This window comes from Gymnoscopelus microlampas (assembly GCF_963454915.1).
Source record: "Gymnoscopelus microlampas genome assembly, chromosome: 24".
NCBI lineage: Eukaryota > Metazoa > Chordata > Actinopteri > Myctophiformes > Myctophidae > Gymnoscopelus > Gymnoscopelus microlampas.
In genome coordinates this window covers 34,164,278-34,192,065 of record NC_139961.1, presented here as the reverse complement: position 1 = coordinate 34,192,065, position 27,788 = coordinate 34,164,278, and the positions used below count along the sequence as shown (strand labels likewise).

General features: G+C 39.7%; 3 protein-coding genes across 5 annotated transcripts; 2 read left to right on the top strand and 1 right to left on the bottom strand.

Moving 5' to 3' along the window:
* The first annotated feature begins 819 nt into the window (after positions 1 to 819).
* Positions 820 to 10,091, top strand: LOC311040785 (splicing factor U2AF 35 kDa subunit-like). Of its 2 annotated transcripts, none has more exons than XM_084051146.1 (8): positions 820 to 952; positions 2,670 to 2,757; positions 5,406 to 5,472; positions 6,374 to 6,423; positions 7,794 to 7,892; positions 8,161 to 8,294; positions 9,038 to 9,130; positions 9,500 to 10,091. In XM_084051146.1, the coding sequence occupies exons 1-8, from the start codon at positions 909 to 911 to the stop codon at positions 9,678 to 9,680; spliced, it is 756 nt and encodes a 251-aa protein (XP_083907272.1). In that variant the 5' UTR covers positions 820 to 908; the 3' UTR covers positions 9,681 to 10,091. The 2 variants fall into 2 exon arrangements, with proteins under 2 accessions (XP_083907272.1, XP_083907271.1); XM_084051145.1 differs by having other exon boundaries at positions 9,482 to 10,091.
* Positions 10,092 to 14,771: 4,680 nt separating this feature from the next.
* LOC311040489 (cystathionine beta-synthase-like) lies at positions 14,772 to 21,987 on the top strand (the record flags this gene model as incomplete). The annotated part of the gene is made up of 14 exons (XM_084050803.1): positions 14,772 to 15,028; positions 15,487 to 15,593; positions 16,578 to 16,712; positions 16,796 to 16,875; positions 17,301 to 17,505; positions 18,029 to 18,120; positions 18,677 to 18,802; positions 19,337 to 19,421; positions 19,561 to 19,666; positions 20,049 to 20,126; positions 20,407 to 20,541; positions 20,808 to 20,916; positions 21,484 to 21,568; positions 21,792 to 21,987. The coding sequence occupies 14 exons, from the start codon at positions 14,772 to 14,774 to the stop codon at positions 21,917 to 21,919; spliced, it is 1,728 nt and encodes a 575-aa protein (XP_083906929.1). The 3' UTR covers positions 21,920 to 21,987.
* A 1,845-nt stretch (positions 21,988 to 23,832) lies between these two features.
* On the bottom strand, positions 23,833 to 26,914 carry LOC311040954 (OX-2 membrane glycoprotein-like). Of its 2 annotated transcripts, XM_084051394.1 has the most exons (8): positions 26,811 to 26,914; positions 26,290 to 26,628; positions 25,649 to 25,954; positions 25,466 to 25,492; positions 25,294 to 25,384; positions 25,117 to 25,168; positions 24,474 to 24,525; positions 23,833 to 24,368 (listed from the first exon to the last, which is right to left on the bottom strand). In XM_084051394.1, exons 1-8 carry the CDS (start codon positions 26,863 to 26,865, stop codon positions 24,304 to 24,306), a joined length of 987 nt encoding a protein of 328 aa, XP_083907520.1. In that variant the 5' UTR covers positions 26,866 to 26,914; the 3' UTR covers positions 23,833 to 24,303. The 2 variants fall into 2 exon arrangements, with proteins under 2 accessions (XP_083907520.1, XP_083907519.1); XM_084051393.1 differs by having other exon boundaries at positions 23,833 to 24,523; positions 25,118 to 25,168; positions 25,294 to 25,492.
* Between the last annotated feature and the right edge of the window lie 874 nt (positions 26,915 to 27,788).

The window sequence follows — 27,788 nt, the reverse complement described above, 5'->3', positions numbered from 1 at the left end:
TGACTCCAGAAACAAAAAACTGAAGCCATGGCACTTACTGACATTGTGAAAAAAAACGAGAAAAAAAGAAAAAAAGAGGAAAAAAAAAAGAAAAAGAAAAAGCACTATATTTTTTGTAAATATGTATTGATGTATATTGCCTTGTATTTAAATGTTTATTACCATGTTGTGTGGCCATGCATACCTTGTAAACCTGTCAAACTACAATAAAGTAAATTTAAAAAGCAAGGCAGTGTCAAGCAGTGGAGTGTGAAGTATCTAAAGTACATTTACTCAGTACTTTACAAGTACTGTACTTGAGTAGTTGAGGTATCTTTACTTTACTGGAGTATTTCAAATTTTCAGGTCTACTCGCGACCTGTTGGAGGGCAGCAATGTGATGTACCGACAGTATCCAGCCTAACGGAAATCAAACGAAGAAGACGTAACAGCATACAGCAGGGTTGCCATGTCCGCGTATTATAAGCGACTTTGGGCTTGTAAAGTTTCTTGTAAATATTGATTGTGTTTTTTGGGCTTGTTTCTAAAGTGTAAGTTGCTTATTTGGGCTTGTTTCCTGAATGTTCTTTAAACCAGTGTATCTCAACCATTTTCATGTCAAGGACCCCCAGATTAATATGTGTTTGTCCACACGGTCACGGACTGACGGACCCCCATCTGAAAAATGTTTTGTGCCAGGGACTCCATACAGAATTTGTGTTTTTTAGTACATTAAAAAATCACTTTTCCCCCAAGAAGTGCTGATTGCTTATGTGGCCCGCCCAAGTCGCTTCTTTTGGGCTTGTTTACGTCTGTTGCTTATTTCTCTCGCAGAATCTGGCAACACTGCAACAGGGTCCTTCCTTTTTACGTAATGACGTAGACAACAACGTGCCTGACGTCTGACGACGAGTAACGACGAGCCGAAAATGGCGGAATACCTGGCATCCATTTTCGGCACAGAGAAAGACAAGTAAGTTTAAAATAACACGTTTTGTTCCATTATTAGCGCAGACAGAACAACTCGCAGAACGCGAACGCATATTTGTAATGATTTGACGGCCCTCCGTGGCCGCTACGTATTCATATCATCACTGCATGGTGTCCACAACCACCCTGCAGGACTGCTAACATGCTAACGTGATGCTAACAACGCATTTGAATGAAACACAGGAAGGAGATAGAAGAGAGAATGCGTGCAAATTAATGAATTGGTTAACCAATTGGTTATTAATCTCCCCTTAAATACATGATTATGGTGGCGAGTTATTCATTAATTTGCCAGAAAACGGGTCACGCAACTTGTGCATTGTAATTTGTTGACTGTTTAGCTTAGCTTGTTAGCCACACAGCCACAGTGTGGTGGTCAACGTTGCCATGTTTTGTGAGAGAAATAAGCGACCAGGTCTGGGGAAAAGGAGCCTAAAAGAAGCAATTTAGGCCACATGAGCACTTATGCAACATATGCACCGGCTATTTGAAACTAGCCGATCTACAAGCTCACAGCGTGTCGCATTTTCAACAGCTCTTGTAATAAAATGTGGAATATGTGGAACGTTTTTGTAACATTCTAACACAAATGATACCTGTAGCACAAAACATGTTAATGAAAATATTTGAGAACCACTGGTTTAAATATATATCTATGTAGTTAAACCGAAGCAAAGCCTAAATACGCAAGTACACGTTAGAAACTAGCCTTAAAAATCGCAACTACCAATATTTACAAGCAACTTTACATTAAATGAAGCCCAAACTCGCTTATAATAAGCTTACATGGCAACACTGGTTTTGTTTGGAGTGCAGCAAAAAGACACGTTGATATCACAGTTATTTTCCCCCGAAACAACGATATCAATCATAAATACATGGAAACATCAGCAATAAGACATGGAATGATGCGAATAAACAATTATTATGCACAATATCACAAAGTTACTGTACTATTTGTTGTTGAAGGTGTGTAGGCTACTTATTCACACGTGTTAGAATCCATGTTTCTAGCTTTCACTTTTACATTTAACCCCATGTTGTAATATTATTTATAATTTAGTGAATATGTAATGTATAAATATATAGCCAATTAAATCGTTTGTCATAATCTATAGTTTACAGTTTTCGATGGGTGCACACATCTCGGCTCAACACGGTTCCAGCAAGTTGCATTGATTTTTGTCAGTGTTGCCAGATTTTGTGAGAAATAAGCAACCAGGTCTAGGAAAACAAGCCCAAAAGAAGCAATTCGGGCACTAGGCCATTATGAGCACTTTAAACCTAAATATACTGTATACATTGAATATAGCCTATCGGCAAGCTTACACAGTGTTGTGAGCTTGTAGATCTGCTATTTTCAAAAAAAATCTTGAAATAAAATGTGGAAGATTTGGAAGATTTTTTTAACATTTGGCTCTACCACAAAACATTTTCAGATGGGGGTTAAGGACAAATATATACTGTTTTGGGGGTCCATGACATGAAAATATTAAAACCACTGATTCAAAAATAAAATTGTGAACCAAGCCCAAATAACAAACTACACTCTAGAAACAAGCCCTAAAAACCGCAACCCACAACTACCAATATTTACAAGCAACTTCACAGTAAAATGAGCTTAAAGTCGCTTATAATAAGCGGACATGGCAAGACTGGAACTGATACATTGATTTTAATCTCTCTCTCTCTGCTCTCAGGGTCAATTGTTCTTTCTACTTCAAAATTGGAGCTTGCAGACATGGCGATCGCTGCTCCAGGTTGCACAACAAGCCAACATTCAGTCAGGTGAGTTTCACAACATTACTCTTGCAATCGTACCTTTGGGGGGGAAAAGACAGAAAAAATATTGTTCTTTTGTGAAATAATTTGACCACTGATGATGTACTGCTTGAGCTTTATATTTTATTTAAATGTATTTGTCTCAAGAATGATTTGTATAACAATGTTTCTGTTAAATGTTGTGGCACTTTTACATTATCTCAACATTTAAACATTATTTTAAACCACGGCTGTATGACATTGACATATAGCCTTGTTTTAGCCTGAACCCAACTGACTACAGTTCTGTGTTTCTATAAAACATCAACAAGGTTATTGCTGTTGTCTTTTGTACATATTTGTTTTTGTCCTCTTTCATTGAAGTCTCACCTTTAACACAGGAGGAGGTGGTTTACTGTTGTAGCAGTTGAGAAAAGTCATGCTGTTCAGGAGAAAATCACTTTCTTTGGAGATATTGTTTCATTATCGACTGCCCCACAAATGCCTACCCTACACGAAACGCAGAAGCTCACTTACAAATACCCTCTTAATGGACCAATAACCAACATAAACAACATGTAATGTTGCATACATGTATGAGCAGGTCACAGGTGACAGATACAATCTTTCAATCGTGAGTACAATTTTACATCCACTCTTAAATTGCCCTTTAAGAAATTTGAAAGGGTGTTGGGCTTAACCCTTAAGTGAACCACAGATAACCAGAGTGCTGGATCATCACGTGTCTATAAGCAAGACATTTGTAAAGTTATGCAGATGTTGCACTGGTGTAAGACTCGGGCACAGGGACGCAGCCAATATGACACAGACAGAACAAGTGGTGAGCTCGATTTTCATCCAGCAGCCCTTTCTGACGGTGTGTGTTTCTATTCTTCCCTCTGCAAACCATGTTGATTCAAAACATCTAACGTAATCCCCAAAACAGTGCACAGACGGCCGACGTCTCTCGCTGTAGGTCCAAAGATTTGTTAGCACATGGAGTGTAGAAGTCCACTCCACCTCCCCTCCCCGCTTTTTTTTTACCCGGCTCCCCTCCTCGGTTTTAAAATGTCGATCATCTAACAATCCGACGAAGCAACTCAGGCCGTTTGGCACAAGCTCCAAATTTACGTTACCGTGTACACAAAAGACTTCCTCCTTACCCCCCAAATATCTCAAAGCAAACATCCTAGGCTAGTCCTCATAATGGCCCCAGGAGGGATTTGCCAGGGCCCTCGCATAGTGTTTGTGTGGCCGAAGCTCTGTGAGTTAACGGCATCAGGCAAATAATACCAATCTAAAAGTCACAATAACTTGGTGTGCAGCAGGATTTTGGGTGATCCAGCTGCTGTAGTCCATGAAACAAAATGTGTTAACCCCTGGTGGCCGCGACCAGTATTCATGTCGTACTGGTGGGCGTAATTAGTATCACTTGAACAGGGCGTGAACAATGCTAGTTGTGTGTAGCCTGTCACACAGGTAGGTTTAGGATGGGCCGTGGAGTCTCGCATTGTCTGTCTGATTCACTGAATGTGGCATCTTTTTTACTCTGTTGCGCTGACGCTTGACTTCTGTTTCCAAACAGGGATCTTAGAATTGGCCAGACTTCTCATCTTTGGAGCCCAGACTTAAGACATCTATTAACCCATTAAGACCTGAGGCCTCGTCTAAAAAAAATCTAAATCCTAACAATTTTTCAGAAAAAAATATAAAAAAAAAAAATCACGATTTTTCAAAAATAGCAGATCTACAAGCTCGTAGCGCGGCACTCGGTGCCGCGCTATGAGCTTGTATATCTGCTATTTTTGAATAGCCAAAGAAATCTAAAGTGACACAGATGCGTTCCAGGTATTAATGGGTTAAGCCATCAATTAGAAAAGAAAGCTGTCAAACCATTTTTTTTAATTGGTTGTGGATTTGGGGTTTCATGTGACCAATAGGTATTATTAGTCTATGGTTCTTAACCAATAGAATAGAATGTAATACATTCTACAATTGTCTCAATAGGTAACAGCAAGATCTGCATGCATCTGTATTGCAGACAGTTAACACATTGAGTGCCAGGGGTTTTTCAAAACAGGGAAAAAAAAAAATCATATTTTTTCCCAAAAACGGCCATAACCGTTTTTGGCACACCATGTTAAGATCATGAAAAACGGTCCGGACCGTTTTTGGCACTCAATGTGTTAATTAATTGAATTAGCATAAGGTCATATAAACCTGACTCAGTCAACTACTGTTGATACCAGACCATTCATTTAAACCACTTGATGGCTGTAAAGGATTATTATTTTTGTTTCCCCCCAAAAGTTCCTCTTGGGTCAGATCACAAAAGGTCATATAATAAGTCTACTCGGAGGTGAAGGAATGGCCTTTTCTCGGATCCCTGTGATTGCAGTGCAGATGCCCCGACAGAATTCACCCAAAATAACTTACTTTCTCTTTCAGCATTTGTGCACTGCTTATTATTTTGTGTTCATCAGCCGACACTCACTTAGTTGACACACAGACAGGACCTGGCATTACTAAAGGACCACATTTCAAAGACCAGCTCATTGATGGATTGATTTGAACTTTTTTCTTTTAATATCTAATTACAATTTCTTCCCCTCCCTCTAAACCCCATTGTGTTTTGTTTGATTTGTGTCACATAAGTCTTTTGTTTTGTATTTCAGACCATTGCCCTCTTGAACATTTACCGTAACCCTCAAAACTCTGCCCAGTCTGCCGATGGTTTACACTGTAAGTTGTCCCTTCATATACTCGACCCTGCACTGAATTACAGTCAAAATTAATTTATACTTTGTCCACAAAAATGACATTTTGAACTAGAGTTTAGAAACATCTTCCTTTTAATTTTCCCAACCCCATTTCCCTGGATAAAACTATTGTCTTTCTATGTCTTTTCAATTTTTGTATATTTTATAAAGTAGATACTTATTAAAGTTTAGTTGTCCACATTTGGTAGTTGTCCACATTTGGTTTGTTGAAAGAAAAGTATCGGTTAAATACCCAAGCTTTGGCTCATTCACCTCATTCTTGGAGTCTTTGTTGATGTAGAACAGATGTGATAGGCTCATGAAGAAGGCACATTTACGTATTCTCAATACTAGGTGGGCCTAGTTTCAATGCCACATCATTGTAGTAAATTCAGTTGACGTCATCTTGGTCTCTATGGGAGGGGGATGATGTGATGATACTATGTACTAGCCTGCAGACATTGTTGAAAACACAATGTATATCTGCTCTATGCATGCCTCATTCAAAAGTGTTGCACCTGTAGCTTTCCAGAAAGACAAAAATAAGTTGTGATATTCCTAATGTAACAGTCACAGCTACGTTTTGTCTCTGGAAAGTTAGTGTAATTCAAATGTTTGAAGTATTTTCTCTTACTAGCTGAACCAGGGTTGAAAATCAACACCAGCCACCAGCGTAATGTTGTAAATTGTATCTATGGCTGCTAAATCAATCTACCAGACACATTAGGCCCTGTGCTATTCGTACAAATCTAGTTGACTAGAAAAAAAGTGAATAGCATCTTGCAGGTTAGCAAGTTAACTTGCGGTTGATTTTCTGCTGATTTTCTGCTGATTTTCTGCTCATCTGGCAGAGCTTTGATTAGAGGTGTTGACATGCGTTGCAGGTGCCGTCAGTGATGTCGAGATGCAAGAGCATTACGACGAGTTCTTCGAGGTGAGTGACCTTTTGTGTTTTTGATTTGTCCGTGGTATCCAGACATCGTGCCACACATCATTTTGTCTGTGTATGTCTAACCCTGCCCCTCTCCTAGTTGGGCAGCTGGAACACTATGGCGTTGCCAGTGTTTGACCAAAGCCCTGATGATGCAAGAATCCTGTATTGGTTTAACAGTGATAATTTACCAAGCAGGACAGTGCAATTTATTGACAGCCAGTACCCTTTGAGTCACATGGCTGAATTCTAAGGTTTTCTACCCGGGTCTGGAAAAGAAAAGAAAACTTGGTTCTGTGTCTTCTTGCTCAAGGACACTTCGACACTAAACTAGGGGAAGCCAGTGGGAGAGTGCTCCAGCAAAGCGTCAAACTGTAAGATTTATGTCCCTGAGATTTCAAACCCAGGTCTCCTGTGAGGGACACTACATTGCTGGAATGCCAAGATGGAATGCCTGCTTGGGGAGGGGAGATATTGTGCTTTTATCTTAAGGCAGTGCTACTTGTCCACCAGTAGGTGTCCTACCAAATCACAATGTCTACATTTCTCAATGGAAGAGTAGGGAGACCACCTACAATCACTGCAGATGTGTTGTATTAACATATAATACCATACAGATTGGTTAATGTATTTTTTTGTGACCCAATTTTTATTAAAAGCTTTTCAAGCGGAAGAGACATTACATTGTGTTGAAGTCATGTATGCATAGACAAACTGTTCAAACAAAATCCCACAACAAATTAAAGACAGACATGCAAAAGTGTCACTTTTCAGCTACAGTCACCTTTTTGAACCCAAATAAGGCAATTGTGTGACACCTGACCCGAAAGAAAACAACATGTTGTCACCTTTTTCACCTCAGGGCTGTTTGCATGCCTGTAAAGAAGTGCATCTTTTCAGTGCATAGATTGTCTTGTCATTAACTCATGCAATCTGTAGTTTGCTTGCTTACAATAGTATCTGTCTGTTCCTCTGACCTGGCGGTCCTGTGGTTGAAAAACAACCCAGGCCGCTTAACCCACCCACCCTCAGAAAAGAAAACCATGATATACATATGTCTATAACAGAGTATTTTAAACAATAAAATAAAGACTAAAACAAATCATAAATAACTGGATACCCTCTGAACCTGCTTTATTTGAAGAAAAAAGAGAAGAAAAACGCATTCAATTTGCTCGAGCACTGCAGATTGGTCAATGTTTCATTCATAAAAATAAGCCCTGGATTGCAGCTTTCAAACCCTTCATTTGCATTGGGTCCTATTCTGAGTTATCTGGACCCTCATCATTGCACAAGCATAATAACTTTTAGACATGTCCCGGGATTTTATTTTATTTATGTAGCTTGATCTCTACTTCCTCCTGTCCTCACAGGAAGTGTTCACAGAGATGGAGGAGAAATATGGTGAGGTGGAGGAGATGAACGTCTGTGACAACCTGGGTGACCACTTAGTGGGCAACGTCTACGTTAAGGTTGGTGTTGGAAGGAACTAGAATGGTGCACCCATTTTTAACGTAAACGCCAAAGTCACAAAAGTTGTTGAAATAGAAGTATGTGACTTTCTTAAAATGTTCCATTGAAATTTGTAGCCAATTTGACTTGTGCATCCACATTTTGCAACTTGTGGGGTTTGTTGAAAAAGTATTAATTATTGTGCATAGCCTTGGTTAACGATCTACACAGTATTAAGCTGGAAACTGTTTGCATTTTGTATGTTTATAACACTGTCCGCGTGTGTAGTTCCGCAGAGAGGAGGATGCAGAGAAGGCAGTCATGGACCTGAACAATCGCTGGTTCAACGGCCAGCCGATTCACTCAGAGCTCTCACCCGTCACTGACTTCAGGGAAGCCTGTTGCCGCCAGTATGAGATGGGGTGAGTGTTGTGTATTTTCTACACCACCTCTGGTAGGTTCTTGAGAACATCATAGAATCAATCTCGCAACAGCCAATTTCTGTCAATCAAAAAGCAGATTGTCCTTTAGCGAGGCATATCATGGTCTCATGTCTAAATCTCGCTAGCATGAATCGCTTAGTGATTTTCCACTGGACTGGCTATTATCTGTTCTGTGACTCGGCATTAGGAATAATTCAGTCCTGTGGGAGATGTGGTTTGTTCTCTTCAGTTGCTCAGGTCACGCCTGATATGTAGGTCAGAAAGCGCACGTGCCACGTGGCTGCAGGTGAACTTTTCTCACCAGGTTTAAACACAAACACCAGACCATCTAGTTTGTTTGGTTATGTATTTGGTTATGTAACTGATAAAACGTCCTGCGTAAAAGATCAGAAAGAAAATGAGGAAAATATACATTTGAGCGGTTTGATTTTCTAAATGCACTTCAAAACTCCTCAAAATGACAGAAAATCTGTGCTATGCGTACTTGACTCTGTACATGTGTGTATGCGTGGTACATATACGTTAGTTTGGGTCCCAGAGATGTGGCCTAATGCATATCAAACTGGGGTGTCCTTGAAATTAAACCGTTTTGAGAATCACTGCTGTATACTGATAGTGCTTGACAATAACATCCTTCTGTCTTGTATGGACAGATTTGTCTATCCATCTTACCTTTGACTGTATTGATTGACTAACAATCTAATGTAAATGTTCATTCACAGAGAGTGCACCCGAGGCGGCTTCTGTAACTTCATGCACCTCAAACCTATTTCCCGGGAACTCCGCAGGGAGTTGTATGGACGTCGCAGGAAAAGGTAAGTGGCTCCTGGAAGTGAATCTGTCTTTTAAAACGTTCTTGTGCTCTGTCCATCTCCTGTTTGATATTGTACATGTGTGTTGCATGCGAAGCCCTTTTTAGCTATGCAATATTGAAAACTTGAACATAACATGATTTGCCATTTTAATAGAATAATATACTTTTGCAGAACGATTGATAGCACCAAGTTAAAACCATTTCAGTCATCTTAAAGAGTTAACAAGCTAACTTTTATTATTTGACTTTAAAAAAAAAGATGCCTGTTAAAAGACTGAACCTTTGCTTATTTTGTTGAATGATTAACATGACACAATAATCTTTAATTTTTGCCTCATAATGCTATGTTTAGCATTTCGTCTTCCATCAGACACCGCTCTCGCTCTCGTTCCCGTGAACGTCGCTCACGATCCAGGGACCGTGGACGAGGCGGAGGAGGTGGTGGTGGAGGAGGAGGTGGTGGCGGCGGAGGAGGAGGAGGAGGCGGCGGTGGCGGACGGGACCGTGAGAGGAGGAGGTCAAGGGACCGAGAACGTTCCGGAAGATTCTGAAACCCAGCCAAAATTGATCCAGTGTCCTACCAGTCCCCCTGCCTTTCCTTTAACCTAGGAGTGATAAAAGAATTTGGTGAATTGTTCAGTGTTGTTTTCTTTTGACCCTGTACCCTCTCCCCTTTTTTTAAGACAAACTTGTGTCGCTTTTGGAATAAAAGCAAATTTGTTACTCTGCATTGGGTCCTTTTTGAGTGCAATTGGATGGCATGCCGTTTGCAAAGTAACGCCTCTCAAAATGACTGAGACCTGACGAATGTGTTTTCTAGTGCTAATCATGTGACAGTTTAGACTGCCATCTCATCATACTGTGTTTTTGTTTTTTTTTCTTTTGTGCATGTTTTTATATACAGTACTTCGATTAACTGATCTCTACAATTCTTAAAAGCCATTAAAGCCTATGGAATATTGGATTATTATTATTATTTACGATGAAAATTGTTGATTTAACTTTTAAACGCCTTATTGGATATATGTTTTAATGTAAATTAACTCTTACTTCTAACCACTTAAACCCCATCATTGGTATTGTGGGGAAAGCTTTCGCTGAAAATAGCAGATCGACAACCTTTAAAATTAAAAATCGAAAAGACTGGTATTGAGCCCTGAGGGACTCCAGTCAGTTACCCATATGGGGTTGAAGTGGTTAACGTTTATGCATTTGTTTTCCCCAAAACGACATCAATGCAACTTTTTGATTGGTTGAGGAGGACTAATGGACGCCCTAACTTCAGCCAATGAGACCCACTGTTCATTGAGTGCGCTGTAAAAGCTCAGGACACGTTAGAAGTTGCCACATTTTCTAGGCATCGTTTTTCCACCGTTTGGGAACATTAGCATTAGGTGAGTGGCAATCCTTGTTAAGTTTAGGGGCTGTCACGATGATGATGTTTTACGTGACGATTAATTGTCACAAATAATTGTGATTAATCTAATTGTGTTTGTTTCGTTGAACACTGGGACATGGATAAAAATTACACTTCTGTTTAGGCTTTTAGGCTTTGAAGTTACACAGGGCAGACAAATAACCTAAATATACAAAGAAATGACTGACATATTTAACATTTTTGTACTTTAAAAAAACATGACTAGTGGAAATAGCCGATCTACAAGCTCACAATGCAAGGTGTTGTGAGCTTGTAGATCTATTTCCACTTTTCTTCCAAAATGAAACCATTATGAGTATGAATGCTAAATAATAGCGATTAGACGATTATGTAATAATTGTGATAGACCTAGTTAAATTATTAAATTGTTTTTATGTCAATTAAAAGCATCCTGATTTTGACGAGAATTCATCCATTTTAACCAAATTGTGCCATCATCTCTAAAAGCGAGGATTTTACAAATTATGTTGCTCTGCTATCCATAGAAACATCGAATTGTTTTAGTTTTAACTAGTTTTCTCTAATTTTCTATGGCTTTTAGCACTTATCTTGAAAACTCTTTCGCCCATCCAGTCTTAATCATTGTATGTTAGTATGAATTAATTGCTATTTGGTAGGCATAAAGGGCATTTTTAAAGCGAAAACCAATACAGTACAATTTAATTAAGGTATAAAATATATAGTCCAGTATCAAGTTCAGATGTTATGCATAGCAGGGTAAAGAAAAAAGTATTACTGTATAAGTAGTCTTATAATCTATATACTGTCGGTGATTTGGTAATATTTCTTTTTTTATTAAATGATTTCCCAGATTGGTGTTTTGGTGATTGTTATTTTTAAAGAACAAGCTGGCCACCCCTCCCGTTCGCAATGGTGGAAAAAAGTACTAACTTTTTTTACTTAAGTAAAAGTATCAATACTGCAAGTATAAATACTCTATTACAAGTAAAAGTCTGGAAGTATTAAAGTATTGGTATCAAAATGTAGGTAAAGTAGCCTACCGTTAGGGTTAGGCAAGTTCGTTCCCATGGGTTTGCAGAGGTTTGCTTTTCCGGGCGGATTCCTGCTGTTCATAATTTCACCAGCTATTTGTTATGGCTGAATGAATATCTATTGTCCACAACGCTGAGGCAGTTGCTGTATTATAGCCAGTGGTGTAAAGTAACCAAGTGCTGTACTTAAGTGCACTTTTGAGGATTCTTTTGTTTACTGGAGTGTTTACAATTTTCAATACTTTTACTTCTACTCCTCTACATCTCAGAGGAAAATATTGTACTTTTAATCCACTACAATTATTTGAAGACTACTTGTAGATTTCTCCTACTTGTAGATTTGGATTATTATTACAAAACATTCATTAGCCACTTCGGCCCTATGTTTAGGACTACTTAGGCTATTTTCGAAGCATTTTTATACATTTGGAAACTTGTGGAATGGGACATTTTGCATAATGAGAACTTTTACTTTCAGTACTTACGTTGTGGTATTGGTATTTTTACTCAAGTACAAAATGTGAGTACTTTTTCCACCACTGTAACATACTGTAGCCTACTACATGGCATAGGCTCTATGTATTGATTGTTGTCCATACAGCTGACACTGATCCTCATGGGTGGAGCCTCGTCTGCATGGGATTGATTGATTGATTGATTGAAGACTTTATGAACAGTTTGCAAAAAAAAGGCATGGTGGCACAGATTTACACAAAAGAATGCTAAACGGACAACCCAATAATAAGCCCAGGGCTTGTTTCCATTGAGGTTCTGTGTATTCAATTCATCGAGACATTTAAAGGGATATTTCACTTTCAAATAAAATAAACATTAAAAAAAAAATGGAAAAATCCCAGAAGGACATTCTAATGCGTGAGGGGGCCGTGATTACTTTTTTCATTTACTTTTTTATATATATTTTTTATGTTTATTTTATTTGAAAGTGAAATATCCCTTTAAAGACAAACAATAATATGCAAAAACACTTTTAGCTTTTTACAGGGGCCAGTTACAAATTGCAGCCACCTGTAAGTGCTATTTTAGAGAGGTTTTGAACGAGTCACACTTTTGTATGACTGTTGGTAGGGCATTCCACATTTTGGTGGCATAGCAGTAGAACGAATTTGATTCGTTTGTGCCAAAACTGGGTTCAGTGAGATCGGTGGGGCTCCTTCTGGTGTTATGACTGTGTGTGTCTTTTAAGCTATTGAAATAGTCTGACAGGTACATGGGTGTCTTTGTGGTGTAGTGTATCTTGTAGACCAGGCCCATTGCAAGTTGTTTTATTCTGTCCTCTACCCTGAGCTATCCCACCCTAGCATAATGAGTCTGCAGTTTAGTTTTTTAATGCCTTTGAGGTGCTAAAGTACCACGAGGTGCATGCATTGAAATTAGGTCGAGGTCGAAATTACATTGCAAGATCAATGGGTTTGGTGTTCTGTTTACAGAATATTTTATATATTATTTTTTTAACCATAAAGGTGGTGACAGATGGCACTTATGAGCCGTGAATGTTTGGCCTGGCCCTATGTCACTGAGTCTGAATAAATAAATAAAAAAAATAGTTGAGATCCAGGTGTTGAAACTTATTTAAACTCATGGGTCTCTACCAAGTTAAGTGTTTCTTTATCCATTTATAACTGAGAGTGTGACTAGAAAAGTGTGCTCCTCGGAGCACTCCGAGCAGACGGTAGGCAACCCGCCAGACGGGGTTGCCTACCCAAATTACCCATGGCCCGCAAACTTTGGTCACAGCTACTTGGAATGGTAGTCTTGTGCACAGTTTTCACGTCGAACTGTAACCATGTTTGTGGACAGTGGACCTTTACGGCTTACGTGTCCACATGGTTACATTTGTAAACTCAAGAGTTAAATGAACACTGAGGATTCTTTTCTGCACTACCATATTTAGCCTACACTCTATTTCCTTGAGGATCATATTGCCTCCTTTGACCCATATGAGGGACCTCACACTCCACCCATATTGCTACAGAAGTTGTAGCCCAACTGTAACCATACAGCACAAGATCAGTAGTAGGTTACTGTACATGGTAATATTTATATACCTTTACAAACCCTTTCTTTCCACACACTAAACTGTGGGCACAAGAAAGCAAATGTGACCCAATCATACAAACTTTGTTATTTGTGTGTATTTCAAAGAGGGCCGAGCGAGGGGCCCATTTGAGCAGCTGCCACTAAGTGTACACTGCATTAGTGAAGGAAGGGTAGTCTTTGAGTCACAGAGGGTGTCATGATAGAGCCTTTGCCTAGGGAGACGAAAACAATATCGGTTAACTATTAATAGGTTGAGTGACGTTGATGTCAAGGTCACTGAGGGTCCGGGCAGACATATGGACAGAGTCTAAGTATGTTGTCAACAACAGCTATTACTAGTATTTACCACCATGTTCTTGAAAACTGGTCTTGTCAGTCATTCAGTTTTCAATCGGATGTAACAAGGACCTAGTTTTTCTTTACTGTGCCGCAAAACATATTTTTCTGTTTATTTCAGTCGAAAGGATTTTTAATTTGACGACATCTTTGAATTAAAAGTTACTCAAATGTTAGTGGGCAGTTTGTTACATCTCACAATAATCATTGCACACTTTGCGGTGCTTTGAAGGTGCTTCCTACTTCTAAATATTACATGTGTGGTGTGCAGTATATGTATATGTAACAACATAGTTAACTGTGGTATAAAGTGAAATTAATTAGCTAACATTCTATTGTCTTTCTTTGACTATGATAGAGAATAGCAGCAGAGATACTCTTATCCCCCTTTTTGTTTTGCCCAAATCACATTTTATAACCGTTGTCCGTCTGAAGTGTGGTGTGAGCAGTAGGGCAGTGGTCAAGGACTCAGGGTGGGAGTGGAGTGTGTGTACACAACGTGGTCTGAGCACTGCCCAGATGGCCTCAGATGACTGTAACACTTCAGGTTTGTTGATTTGCCCATAGAAATGATAAAACAGATGTTTAAAAGAGAAACTTGCACATGGGAGACAAAAACACAGTAGAGTGAAAAGTTCTGCTGATAAATTGATTAGTCTGATGGTTACAGGTCTATTTGTACACTCACCGAGTTAACACTGTATTTTGCAGTGTGTTTTGCTATGTGACATTGAATGACACCAGACTGTAAAAGCTTGTGCTTCTTTCACACGGTCAAAACAGTTGACCATTCACCTCTGCCTGTGCCCAGGTGAGCCATGCCTGCTGCCCCCCCCTCCAAAGAAGCCGGCGTCAAGGGCCCTGTGTGCCCTCACGGCAAGCTGAGGGAGAGCGTGCTCCCTCTGAAGGGGCTGGACAAGCTGACTGACTTGGAGGAGAGCGAAGAGGCAGATGGACCCATTCAGCTCAACGGAGCCGCTGGGGAGAGGAAGTGGATCCGCCCTGACCTGCCCAGCCGCTGTACATGGAGGCTGGGGGGGCCAAACACTGGCTCCCCCCACTCTCACCCACCCAAGTAAGAGAAGATTAACATTAGCCACCAGCCAATGTCAGTACATTTCAGCAGGTAGCAGGCAAGACTGTCCATTCCACCAGCCACATTGGCAAGTAGCTAGCCAATCATTTCAATGGTTTTATTCCTGATGGCTAGCAAATCATTGAAAGCTATTGCATTTTTAGATGGCATGTGGCTTAAAAGAAAAGTGACCTCCTGTCATGTTTGAAGTACTGTATTGGAATTTCAAGATGGAACGTTGCAATATTATTCATATTTATGTACAAACATTTCACATGTACAATTGTACATCTCGATATAGATTATTAAACAAACAAAACAAGTAAATAAATGTTTACAAATCCCTATGTGAGGGGACACATAGGGGTAATATCCTTATGACAATAAATCAATCTGAAAGCTACAATAACTGCAGTATGTGGCTTGAAACTTACAGGATGATCTACTCTTCTTCACAGACCTCCTGCAACAAACATTCTTCCCAACATCCTGCGTAGAATTGGAGATACTCCTTTGGTACGCATCAACAAGATTCCCAAAGCCTTTGGCCTCAAATGCGAAATATGTAAGTTACTTACTTACTTGACCCTGTATGAGATAGTCTGACAAAGAAACTCTAGAGGGAAAAAAATAAGCCATTATGTAAATAAAGATAGTGGGGGAAGACGGTGTTCCAGCAGAGAGTCATACATTTGGGAGTCAGTGAGGTGGGATTTTGATGGCTTGTTTCTAGTCAGTATTTCAAATGAATAAGGTAATCTCTTTTCTTTTCAGAATTGATTGATTGAATACTTTATTAGACAGAAATGTAACAGCACGAGGTACAGTCAGACATTTGAGCTAAAAGGACTTGTTTCTATGTATTCAATTCATCAACATAGCATAAAAATAACTCCAAAATACAATATAAATATATAATATATATATATAAATATACAACAAATTTAAAATACATGTAAAAAAAAAAGGGGGGAAAAGAGAAAAACTGTAGTCGGTGAATGCCAACACCTTTCACTTGTATACGAATGGTTTTAAGCGCAAATCTTAAAATTGTAACAAAATATTCTGTATGGGGCATCTGGGCAGCGTACCACCACAGTTACCCAGGTTCAACTCCTGTCTGCAGTGCATCCAGTTTAGCTGGATGCTCGAACAAACACAATTGGCAGTGTTCACAGGTGGGAAGCATCTGATGGATCATGTCCTTGTCACTGCACTACTCCTACTGGTTGGTCAGGGTGGGGGTTAAGGATTGAGGTCTTTTCACACTGGGAGCGTTTCTTTTTTAAATATTTATTTGATTAACTTGCATTAATTCAAACAGCAGTTTGTGTCATGAGTCCACCCACACAGAACGCAAATATTATGTGGCGATAAAGCTACGTTATTTATTTTCAAAAGTAGATTTTTCATTATGAATAAAAAACAACCTGTATGAATGACGCATTACCAAATGAATAGTTAGATGTGAAATATATGCGATGCATTTTCGGATTGTTTATTTGTTACACAACCAATAAAACCATTTTGTATTCTTCTGTGTGTGCAGTGGCCAAATGTGAGTACTTTAATGCTGGCGGCAGTGTAAAAGACAGAATCAGTCTAAGGATGGTGGAGGATGCTGAGAGAGCCGGTTTACTGAAACCTGGAGACACCATTATAGAGCCCACGTCAGGAAACACAGGTAATAAACTGTTTGTATTGGCGAATAGAAAGGTGATTGTGTGAATACGTCTGTAAATCCACAGCACACTCTGTTCGTTTTAGGTATTGGATTGGCTCTGGCTGCGGCTGTGAAAGGCTATCGCTGTATCATTGTCATGCCTGAGAAAATGAGTATGGAGAAGGTGAGTTCTCCACCAAGGCTACAATACCCATTAATGTTCTTTTATATCAAACATGCCTTTTTTTTCCTTCTGCACTGTAATTTAATTTTCTTATCTTTCTATTTTGTTTTAACTTCCTCTTATTTTTTTATTGTATTTAAATGTCCTTTTATAATTTATTTATTTTGTGTCTTAATGCTCAGTCTTAATGCGTAATGTTTTGTGTAAAGCACTTTGCCATACCAATAAACTTGCCTTGCCTCGCCTTGCGTAAAGAAACCTGTTGTCTTCTGGACCCTTAAACTCTGCAACAGAAAGGTTATCTGAAAACGTGCGTGCAAGGAGTGGAGCCTATTTTAGGTCTTATGGTTTAGTAGGAAACCTAGGAATCAATTATTTGAACAGACAACCTTTGTTTTCTGTGTGTTTGTTTTGTCCTTGCACAGGTTGATGTCTTGAGAGCCCTTGGAGCTGAGATTGTCCGAACCCCCACCAGCGCTCGTTTTGATTCGCCTGAGTCTCATGTGGGTGTGGCCTGGCGACTGAAGAATGAAATCCCCAACTCACACATCTTGGACCAGTATCGCAACCCAAGCAACCCCCTGGCGCACTATGACACCACGGCTGAAGAGATTCTGGAGCAGTGTGATGGTGAGAATTCGTTTTTAATAATAGGAGGTAGTGGTTAGTGTTCGTTGTCTCTCTGGATGGAACCACACAGCTTGGCTTTCACTCATTACTCAATTAGAGTCAATTTAGACTCAATTGGAGTCTAAAGGTCCACACATACAGCAAACATTGGTGATAGGCAGGTGTCTTTGGTTATAAGTAGTGGTACCATTGCCACAAGATATTCCTTGGTCACAAACAAAGAATAACATTAATAGAGGAATAACGCGTTCTTCAATACATGTGAGTGCTGATTTCATGTCAATAGACAATTGTGATCCCAGTGTGAAAGAAATTAAAATTAAATAAATAAATACAGAGTGAAACGCTGCCCACACTAACATCTATTGTTCTCTGCCTCTGGACTGTGACATTGACCTTTGACCTTTACATCACTCTTTTAAAAATCTAAAAGACAGTGATGTACATGTATTGCATTTACTGGAGGTAGCTACACAATGTGAGCTAACACAAATGTACCTACCCTTTTACCCTCCAAACCCAGGTAAAGTGGACATGCTGGTGGCAGGAGCTGGCACAGGGGGTACAATCACTGGAATCGCCCGAAAATTGAAGGAAAGATGCCCCAACATAAAGGTTTGAAATGTAAACGGAAAGTAATACCCAGTAACCAAGACAAGGTTTTAAAGAGGAGAGAGTACAGTATGTTTGAAGTTGGTTGGCAGCCAGTCTTAACTATCAATGCACATATCAGTAGACTAGGAAGGGCAAGACCGTATTATCTTTTTAATTTCTCATCATGATGTGATGTAGCCTGGCGTAGCTAGACTATATCACTGCGTGGATATGAGTCTGGTGCTTCCATGAGGACGTTTTGTTTCCCAAGGGGCGGGATCAAAACAATAGCCCTCGACGCAATTGGTTAGACCTACAACCAACTACCAATTACAGTCGCCCATATTCGAATACTGGGCCCTGATTGGTGCCCCACGTCTTCTGGGAGATTCTCTATGGAGCGGTGCCAGACCCAAATCGCAGAGTGCATTTTTTTTTTGCACTCGCAGATTCGTCTGGTCCCAGGCTAGATGTGATGTGTACAAAGCGACATGGGATTATGGGAATTGAAGTCCTGACTATGTAACTCTTCTCTATAATATATCATTGTTGAGCAATGGTTGTGTGTTGTGTCCAGATTGTTGGTGTGGACCCTGAGGGCTCCATCCTGGCTGAACCTGAGGAGCTGAACAGAACCGATCAAACCCAGTATGAAGTGGAGGGCATTGGCTATGATTTTGTCCCCACCGTGTTGGACAGATCGGTGAGCGTCAGCCAGGGATGAACATTATCGACCTAAAAAACATTGTTTCAATGAACACAGTGTGCAAAAGTCTAATCTAAGCCATTTGCTGTCGGGCAGAAATCTCCTCTCTCCTATCTCCATATGTTTAACTTTTTGTGTTTTTTGTAAATTAACGCCCTACTTGATCATACTACAGCGTCACACAAAAGTATCAAAAGTAGCAGATCTGTAAGCTTGAAACGCGGCATGAAGCGACTCGTTTTGAGCTTGTCGATCTGCTACTTTAGCTGTTTTTTTATTTGAATCCTGAAAAGTAACAGTTTTGGACATATGAGGTTTCCACCCGACAGAGACGATGTACAAACATTTATGGTACGATGAAATGCTGTGTGTTGTGTAACAGTAACAACTGCTGAATACTTAAACTGTTCATCATCCCACATAAAAAGACATTTTTATAATTTCAACCTTGATTAATGGTTAAGAGCATACCCTACTACTACATAACATAATAAGAATAATTATCTTTCATCCACTGTTGTGATTCTCTAGGTAGTGGACACCTGGTACAAGTCCAACGATGAGGACTCCTTCAACATGTCTCGTATGCTGATAAGAGACGAGGGCCTTCTGTGTGGTACGTACGTTCACATTTTACAAGGCTCAGTGAGTAACCTACACTGTACTTATGTTTTACTACATCTAAACAAAGACCTTGCTAATCTCTTAACTTTGTCTCATCAATAACTTTATAATTTTGGTGTTTGTGTGGTCAGGTGGCAGTTCGGGGACAGCTATGGCAGCAGCTGTGAGAATGGCCGAAGATCTGAAGGAGGGTCAGCGCTGTGTGGTCATCCTGCCAGACTCCATCCGTAACTACATGTAAGAAACGACAACACAGCCCCTTTCTAATGCAGCTATATAAAAAAACACAAGAAGTCATAATGTCATACAGTAAACAGTCACAGTAAATGTTGGAAAATGACTGGTCAACTGGTCAACCCACTGGGGAGACAAATGGATGAGGACAAAACGACAGACAGAAAGATAGAGCAGAGGTGTCATCAGTTTATAGTCATATTATTTTGGATAGTATGATATAATATAGACACAGAGTGATCCCTACTGGCCACTCTAATTATTGCAGAATCTTCTCTTCGTTGGTACTGGCAGCATTTAGTTTTTAATTCCTTCCTGGCTCCCTGTGTAAATGTAAATAGAATATAGGGTCACGCTAAGCTCTTCGCCCTCTCTGTCTATCTAGGTCCAAGTTTCTGAGTGACAAGTGGATGTTCCAGAAGGGATTTCTAAGGGAGGAGGACATAATGGTGACCAAACCCTGGTGGGTACATCTACATTTATAGTGAGAGTGACTGACGCATATCCTGTTCTTAACCACTTCAACCCTAGTCTCGCGTGGCCAGACTGTTGCCTAACGTCCCTATTCTAGTTGACCGGATTCCCATGGGCTCTTTCCAGATTCCCAAGGGCTCTATATTAGGCCCCCTCCCGTTTCCCCCAAAAATAGCAGTTTTCAATGAATGTTAGCCCCAGGATAGGGATGCTAGGGTTCATGTGCTTAATTGTGTCTTGAACCCCCTCACTCTCTGTCTCTCCCTCAGGTGGTGGAACCTGAAGCTGCAGGGTTTAAGCATGTCGGCTCCCCTCACCGTTCTGCCCACCGTCACCTGTCAGAAGACCATCAAAATCCTCAAGGAGAAAGCCTTCGACCAGGCTCCTGTTGTCGATGTGGCAGGGTGAGAGAGAGAGGGAGAGGGAGGGGAAGTAATAATGTGAGAAAGTGAAAGAGTGTGAGAGGTTATGAGTGAGAGTAAGAGAGGGGTGCGAGAGAAAGGACACTTTTTACTAATCTGGGACACAGTACCAAAATGTATTGGTAGGTCATGTATTAAGAAGACTGGTGTTTGTGTGTGTGTGTGTGTGTGTGTGTGTGTGTGTGCGTGTGCGTGTGCGTGTGCGTGTGCGTGTGCGTGTGCGTGCGCGTGCGTGTGCGTATGTGTAGGCTGATCCTTGGGATGGTGACCTTAGGGAACATGTTGGCGTCTGTCCTGGCTGGGAAGGTGATGCCATCAGATCCCGTCAGCAAGGTTCTCTACAAGCAATTCAAACAGGTCAGACATTGACCCCAACCACTTCACTGTCGCTGCTGACTGTGAAATCTAATGAAATATGCCTGAGATATAACGTATCAGAGGCTTATTATTGCACCAACTGGGGGGTGAAAACAAATCACACTGCAATTTTGGTGAATGCCATACATGCTGTAAAGATAACCACCTCCTGCATGTTAATTAACTGCTCAGCCTTAGGGGGCAGGCACACAGAGATCATATATCTGTTCAAAAACAGCTGACATATTCTTTATGAGATGGATACGTTGTCAGATGTTGGAGAAAACAGAGAGCTGTTTGTCTTTTTACGGAAGGTTGGTTTTTACATGGGGCAGCTATTTCATTTTCCAATTGTGATCAGACATAAAATGAGGGGTGACGTATCCTTAAAACAAACTTCTGTGTTTGTCTGGCCACACCTTAATACATCTACACAGAAAAATCCTCATTGTAAATATATTACATACTGTATAATTATTACATATACTTTTTACACTCACTGAGGATTTGCCTGTGTGTTGCTGAAGACGTGATGATCTTCATTCATCTTACCTCCCTCCCCCTCAGATCCGTCTTACCGACCACCTGGGGAAACTGTCCCGCATCCTGGAGACCGACCACTTTGCCTTGGTGGTACATGAGCAGATCCAGTGTATGTACACATGCACACACAACGTAAACACATTCAAAGACACAGTTGGATAATAGAACGATGAATGAGAAAAGTCTGGAAATAAAATCATTATCGACCCAAATCATTCACAGAGGCTTATTACGGCAGGAAAGACAGGAATGTGTCTATACTGTACATCTGCTTCTGTTTCTTATTTTATCCCTCCATCGTACTTATCTTTCTGTGCCTATCCTTCTACCAGACTTGACGGACGGCTCTCCCAGTCTGAAGCAAATGGTGTTTGGCGTGGTGACCGCCATCGACCTGCTCAACTTCGTCACAGCCAGGGAGAAGAGAGAGAGGTTTGTATCCGAGTGTGAGGACTTTTGACCTGTCCAACATAAAACACGAAATAAGCGTATTTGTGCAAGCACACAAACACACATGGAAGTTGTGCCAAAGGTACCATGATGGAAAAAAAGAAAAAACTTTTTGATTGATCTCTTTTTCCAATAAATATTTTGATTTCAATGCTTTACACATGTTTGATGTCCTGGTGTAAAATGGATGTTTACCTACCGTATGTTACACTGCTTAATTAATTGACGATGTGATGACTCAATGTTGAGCAAATGTTTTCTATTTTAGAAAGACACTTAGATTCTTAAAAACACTACTGCATTGCTCTTATCTTTTTATTTGAGTGTTAACTCTTCTTTGTCACTTATGCAATAATGCAACATTGGAAATGGGTTGTTTGGCCTGTTAGCCTATGACTAATGTAAGAGTGGGAATAATGTATTAATTAATCTCACTTAATTTATTAAGTGAGTAATTGTTTTTGTTTTATTATTTCAAGTAAGTGTTACATAGCTCTATATTCCAATAGTAATCATTGCTATAGAGTGTTTGTTTGGTAACAGGGGTCTCTTCGTCTCTCCAGCTCTTTAGTATACCGGAAAATAAATCTGATTTGAATACCAATTTGATCCAATCAGTAGAGAGAACCCAGACAGGACACAAGATAAACAAGTGCAATTGCTAGTGTTAAAAAAAAAATACAAACAGTGAGCAGACAAAATCGGAACTGGAAAAGTCTAAAATTGAAGCTTATAAAAGGGTTCTCTCTCCTGATTGGTTGAAATTGAGGACCCACCTTATAATGTATTTTCTGTTTACTAAAGAGCTGGACACAGGGAGATCTCTCTCTCTCTCTCTCTCTCTCTCTCTCTCTCTCTCTCTCTCTCTCTCTCTCTCTCTGTCTGTCTCTTTTACTGAACAAACACTCTATAACAAACTATCTTTAGCTTTAACTTTCATCAAAATACTTTTAATGAAAGATATCACATACAGTACCTTTAATATAAATGCCTGTGTATTATAATGAACTAGAGTTAGGTGAGCTAATGCTTATATGCAAGAGGACTAAGGCTTATTGGAGGTTAGATTGAAATGAGAGAGGAGGTTAATTGATTTCAAGAGCAGAACAAAACAGTGTTAGAGTTATTAATATTGGAAAGTCTAGCCAGTATATTCAAGAAGAGGAATCTGATCTGAGATAAGCTCTGAAAGAATATTATATATTTCTTGATGAATCAAGCCTTGGAATTTTGCCAATAAATTCAATGTAACTGCACAATGATCTCTGCCATCCTTGAATATGTGAGTTGAAAACTAACATAAGAAATACTAAGAAGTGGAGTTATATTTTGATTACAAGTCAATACAGGCCCTTAGTTATTTTTGACATCCTAAGTGGCTTTGGATTTAAAGTCAACAACATATTCAAAAATATTTGCTTTGTTTGATTGATTGATTGATTGAATACTTTATTAGCAGTTTGCAAAAGAAAGCACAGGAAAGTACAGTTAAATACAAGGTCTTTTTGTACATGACTGCACCCTTCGTTCTCACATTAGTTTTAACAGGAGCCTCATTTTGATGATATGGACTTTGTCCTGAATCGAGCAAATGTAGTGTTGTGCAGATGTCTCTCTCAACCATGTTCAGTGCTAGCCTGGTAAACACCCCCTCCGGAAATCTCATTTGTATTTGATTAAAATACATTTTTTATGACATTCTTTATTTGGATCCCTGTTAGCTTTTGCTACCACTTATCTTCCTGTGGCCCACATAAAACCACACAAACATTAAAATATATATACAATATAGAAACAAACATCGACTGATACTGCATCAGTCTAGACAGAAGTTATTTACTCTTTCTTATCTTATCTTCGAGTCTGACGGAGTTGACAAAATGCTGTTTTTTTCATTCCACAGCACAGTCATAGTGAGTTGACAATTTATTTTTCAAAGTTGCTTAGGTTCTATTAATGCTAATAGAATTGCACTTTTTTTTCTTTTAGTTTGGATTTTGAAGGACTGACGGAGTTCAGTTGACATGTTATGGTTGGGACACACCAGATAGTAATATTATTTAGTGCATTTATCAAAAAATAAAAGCTTATCAGAGCTTTCACAGCTTTCCTGCCTTTTTTTAAACCCGGAAATAAGACAGGGGATTAAATTAGTTTTTTTTTTATTACGTTTTTGAAGAAATCTGTTGACAACGATCTTGGACAAAACTTTTATTGCACTGGTAGATTCGTTTGGTTTCCAGGTCAGGTTGGCCAACCAGGGAAGCCGATGACCCCCCCCCCCCCCCCAAAAAAGCAAAAAAAAAAAAACACAGATAAATCAGATATCCGTGTTTGTTTGTTTCTAGGAAACCGTTGGTCTGACCAAATTCCCACTTGGCACTGTGTACACCCTCAGGTCATCTGGGACACGCATGCCAAGTTTGAAGTCGTTCGGTCGGACAGTGCCCGAGTTATGCCTGGGACAGACACACATATATACATACATACATACATTATGTGTATACATACACACAGAGGTTTTGTGAATTTATGGATAGATGTCATGTGGTTGGGTACTCAACTGGCTTGGTCTTCTGTGGAGTGCTCTTGTGGGACTAAAGGCTCCCTTGTCCTAGAAAGGGAAAAATAAACATTCAAATATTTATAGAACGTATTCAAACACATGCACCTCATCCATTTCCATGAGAGGTTGAATAGATTTAAATATCTGGTCAGAAGTTAAGAAGGGAATGTAAATCACTGTGTACACAGCAGTGAATAATCAACTAATGTCTGATCATGTGCTATGATGGACACATATGTGATGAAGTAGTTTTCAGTCCATCACAACACTACATCTGTTGGTTTTCACTCATTAGATCACCATCAACCAGAGTAGAGATGTAATTAGTCAAATCAGCTGGTGCTGCTGACCACTTAGTTGAAATCCGGGTAGAATGTCTATGGACGTTTTCACAATATAAAATAAAGTGTCCAGAACATTAGCTATGTCCAGTTTGTCAACCTGAGGTTGGATATTTATAACAAAATAATATATTTCTAATAGTCAAAAACAATATCATAAGTGTCCTGTTATTCCAGAAATAAGGTTAATGAATAATACTGCATTATGAAAAGGGAAGGGTGCCAAACATTAAAGATATAATGGGCAGAAACAGAAACACATATTGCACAGACAAAGTGGTATGGTGTTTTACTGTCTTACTCTTGAATCATTGTTTGGGGTGTCATCTTCATACCAGGGTCATTGGTCAACCTAAAGGAGAAATTGGAAGGAAACAACCGTCAGCTTTGATTGGAGAGTAATCAATCTACTATGTTCAGAGACTATCTCCCGTTCAGCTGAGATGAAATTCAAAGACTTTTATTACAGATTGTTACCTTGTTTGCTTTTGTTGTAGTCTGAAGACTAATCCTAATCCAAACATGATGATTACACCAATGACAGCAGCAACACAACTAACCGTGATAACTGTGAGGAAACGATAAGAAATGGTCATGTATGTCTTACAGAGAAAACACTCAGGATCAACATTGATGAACAAGAACTTACTGAAAACACTCTGATATGCTGACACATCTGGAAAAAGAAAGTATGAGTAATAAGTAAAACATCTGATCTATCCATCTAACAATCACCTATACAGTATCCATGAAGGTCACTAACCTTCTAATCTATGTTTTTGACCATGAACATTTCCTTAAATCAAATAGTAGAACTGAAAACATCTCTTACCACAAAATGGGGCTTGATTGTCAGAATAAATGACACTGGACGCCTGCTTGACAACCCCAGAATAGTAACGTACCTCACAGTGAACCTGCGTGCCGTTGCTACAGAACCTTTCCAATGAGACAGTACTGGTCACTGTGATGGTACCATTTGTGTTGGCAACATGGACAGTGGTGTAGTTTGAAGATCCTACATCTCTGGGGACCTCCAGAGTTACTGTCGGAGCACGACGGGACACGGCTGAACAGGACACAACCATCAGCTCTGTGCCGTTGGGTTTTATGATGCGTAATATAGGCTTAGGCTGTTCTGCAAAACAAACAATAATTCAATCAACTGTTCCCACCATGCACACACTTAATTTTATTCTATAGGCCTCCTGTACATTCACTCACCAACCACTATCCTTATTCCATTCATTTTGAATCTAATCCTGAACCAAAGCCCAAACCATTTTGTAAGAATTCGTAAATGTACCTACTGTTCCTCACACACCCGCGCACGCACGCACGCACGCACGCACACACGCACACACACACACACACACACACACACACACACACACACACACACACACACACACACACACACACACACACACACACACACACACACACACACACACACACAATAAGTAAACCTACCATAAACTGTGAGACAGGTTTTCTTATAGATGGCTCCATCAGGGTAGGCATTAAATAAACATCTGTAACAGCCCTCATCTGCTTTGGTTACATTCCTGACCACTATGGTACTATTCTGCAGTCCTGTCTCTTTAAACTCCACTTTCCCCTGAAAGGGAGGGTTGATCTTGATTCCAAAACGTTTGTTACTGGTGGCAACATCCTCTGTTCCTCCTGGGATTATTTTTTGCCATGTAACTTGAAGGACGTTTTTGGATTGTGTGAGTTGGCAGGTGAAACAGGCTTCCTCTCCCACCATGGCCGTTACAGGATCTTGTGTCCGTATCATCTCTGATAGACCTATATAGGTGGAGAAGGTGTCGGTTGACTGTGGTGCAGTTCATACAAGGAACTAGAAAGGAGCTCTATATACATGTCAACTTCCTATTGATTTTATAATGCCATGTCTGTTTTTCATCCAACAATGCCTTAGTAGGTAAACACACAGTAATATAATGTTCATAAAAGTTAATTTAACCTACCTTCTGAGAAGACTACCAGTAGAAAAAGCACAAGTGTGTGAGCAAGATGAGCCATTTCTGCTCAATGAATTCTGTTTGATGAAACACGGTTCCTCATTTACATAAATTTGTATCCTGTATCCTGTATCCTGTTGGGTTTTATGATGCCTGATATAGGCTTAGGTTGTTCTACAAAACAAACAATAATTAAATCAACTGTTCCCACCATGCACACACACTTAATTTTACACATTCTATAGGCCTCCTGTACATTCACTCACCAACCACTCTCCTTATTTCATTCCTTTTTAACCTAATCCTGAACCAAAGCACCTAAACATTTTGCAAGATACCAATATACCTATTGTTCTTCACACGCCCACACACCCACACCCACACCTGCACACGCACGCACGCACGCACGCACATTAGGCTTCATAACACATATAGACCCCCCAGAACCATGCACATCCTCCCAGAGTGTGGAGAGGTCATAGCAAAAATTAGATGTATCTTTTATAACATTTATAATTATAATTACCTCTTGTTTTTATTGTCTTTACTGTGGTACCTTTAACTGTGGTGTACTAGTACACATCTTGTATGGGGGTCCCTGGCACAAAAACTCTTTCAGATGGGGGTCATAGTTATATGGGTCCACAGCCATATACATTTTCGGGGTCCTTGACAAGGAAAAGTTTGAGAACCACTGCTGTAACTAATTAGTTTGCACTGTTGAAGATATTACAATTCAATTTCAATTAATTTCAAAGGAGCTTTATTGGCATGAGAAAACATAGGTTTACATTGCCAAAGCAAAAGCGGAACAAACGAATCCAAACAAAACAATGTATGTACAAATAAATATTGAATATGAATATGAATAAAATAACAGTGTAAACAGAGCTGTGTGTAGCAGAGTCAGTGTTTCCAGTGAGCCAACGTGCATACTATCAGCACCCTGACTCTGTGTGAACAGAATGGAACAGAGCCTTCATT